This window comes from Dipodomys spectabilis, unplaced genomic scaffold (assembly GCF_019054845.1).
Source record: "Dipodomys spectabilis isolate Male_0828 unplaced genomic scaffold, ASM1905484v1 ptg000936l, whole genome shotgun sequence".
NCBI lineage: Eukaryota > Metazoa > Chordata > Mammalia > Rodentia > Heteromyidae > Dipodomys > Dipodomys spectabilis.
Genome location: NW_024871613.1, coordinates 3355 through 5006, shown reverse-complemented (window position 1 = coordinate 5006; position 1652 = coordinate 3355). Strand labels below are relative to the sequence as shown.

Here is a 1652-nt window from a genome sequence, read left to right as displayed (position 1 = left end):
GGATCACATATACAGTGGGAAACTTTAGGGGAGCAATGGAGAAATTGATGCTCTCATGGTCTTGGCTTAAATCACAACAGTCTTTCCCCAGATACTGTTCCCCAAACCACCTTGAGATAATCTGACTCCAGTCTCAAAGGGCTGGACCTCTTATTTCTGAGAAGAATTTATAAAATATGTTGAAAAACCATTCCTAATTATAAAAGACACAAGTCAACAGCTTTACTATCTTAATTACTTGACAAGTTGTAAGTAATTAATGCGCATTATTTGTGTCCAAATCTTTTGGATAAACTTCAGTTACATCATCCCTATTCAACACAAGGAAAGGATGAGAAATGTTGGTTTAATGAGTGTAAAAAATGGTTTCCCATTAGAACTCACTTACCTTTGCCATTAAGGATTTTTCTGTATAATTCACAGGTTTCCTACAAAGATTTTTCTGCATTGTGTTTCTTTCCCATGTGAGTCTTCTAAGGCTTGCTGAAGGTTACTTCAGCTTGAGACTTTCTCTAATGTTTTCATTTACAGAAATTTTGTCATTTCTCCAGGTCTCTGATACCAGTTGGAATATGACTTCTGGCTAAATGTCTTTCTACATTTATTATACTCAGTTTCTATTGTGTCTGTTGTCAGATTCACTGAAGACTTTCATTGCAGCCCTTCCTACTTGGTCTAGTGAATTTAAACTGCTCAGAAGTGTATGGTAGAACAAAAGAAGATGACCACCAGGGGAAATTGTGATTGGCTCACTGATATCAGGACTAGAGACTACTATTCAAACTTGTTTCCTAAGACGGCTATGAAGATGTTTCACATAAAGGCTTGGGCTGAGTATGTTGTGGAATGGGCTGCAAAGGACCCTTATGGTTTTCTTACAACAGTTATTTTGGCTCTCACCACACTATTCCTAGCAGGTGCCATCCCATCCTGGAAATTGGCCAAGATGATTGAAGCCAGAGAGGAGGAGCAAAATAAGAAACAAAAACAAGATGGGCTGGGAAGGTGGCTCAGTGGTAGAGTGCTTGCCTTGCATGCCTGAGGCCCTGGGTTCCATTCCTCAGCACCACATAAGCAAAAAGAAAAAAGCTGGAAGTGGCACTGTGGCTCAAGTGGTAGAGTGCTAGCCTTGAACTGAAGAGCTGAGGGACAGTGCCCAGGCCCAGAGTTCAGGCCCCACAACTGGAACGTCCCCCAACAAAAAACCAAGAAAATATTGCAAAAGCTAAACAACTAAAAAAGGAATGGAGTGAACAAGCTCTGCACCTAGAGGAGAATCTTTTGGAAAATTATGCAGCTTTGGGCTCATTGTTTTGATTTCATCATAGGATTATTTAGTAAATTAAATCTGATTATATAGAAGATTCATGTTCTGATCTCAATATTCATGTTTAGTTTTGTGTGTGAAAGTTTGTTGGTATCTATTGACATTATAAGTACATTGTATTAATCTGAAAATACAAAATCATAAATATTCCAAAATCTGAAACTTTTGTGTAGACATGATTTACAAATGAAAATTCTGCACTTGACCTGACCTTGTAAGGGGTTTTATTCAAAACACAGACACCCTAAAAATATTGTATGGAATTGCCTTTAGGCTATGTGAAATGGCAATGAATATGATGTTGAACTAAAACACTTCTGGTCCC

The 1652-nt window shown here is 38.2% G+C and overlaps 1 protein-coding gene across 1 annotated transcript; it reads left to right on the top strand.

Annotated features, from left to right (window-relative positions):
• Positions 1 to 784: 784 nt before the first annotated feature.
• LOC122102900 (small integral membrane protein 15-like) lies at positions 785 to 1245 on the top strand (the record flags this gene model as incomplete). The annotated part of the gene is made up of 2 exons (XM_042673539.1): positions 785 to 991; positions 1207 to 1245. Coding segments are annotated over exons 1-2 (228 nt in total), but the record flags the coding sequence as incomplete, so codon positions are not given.
• Positions 1246 to 1652: the final 407 nt, after the last annotated feature.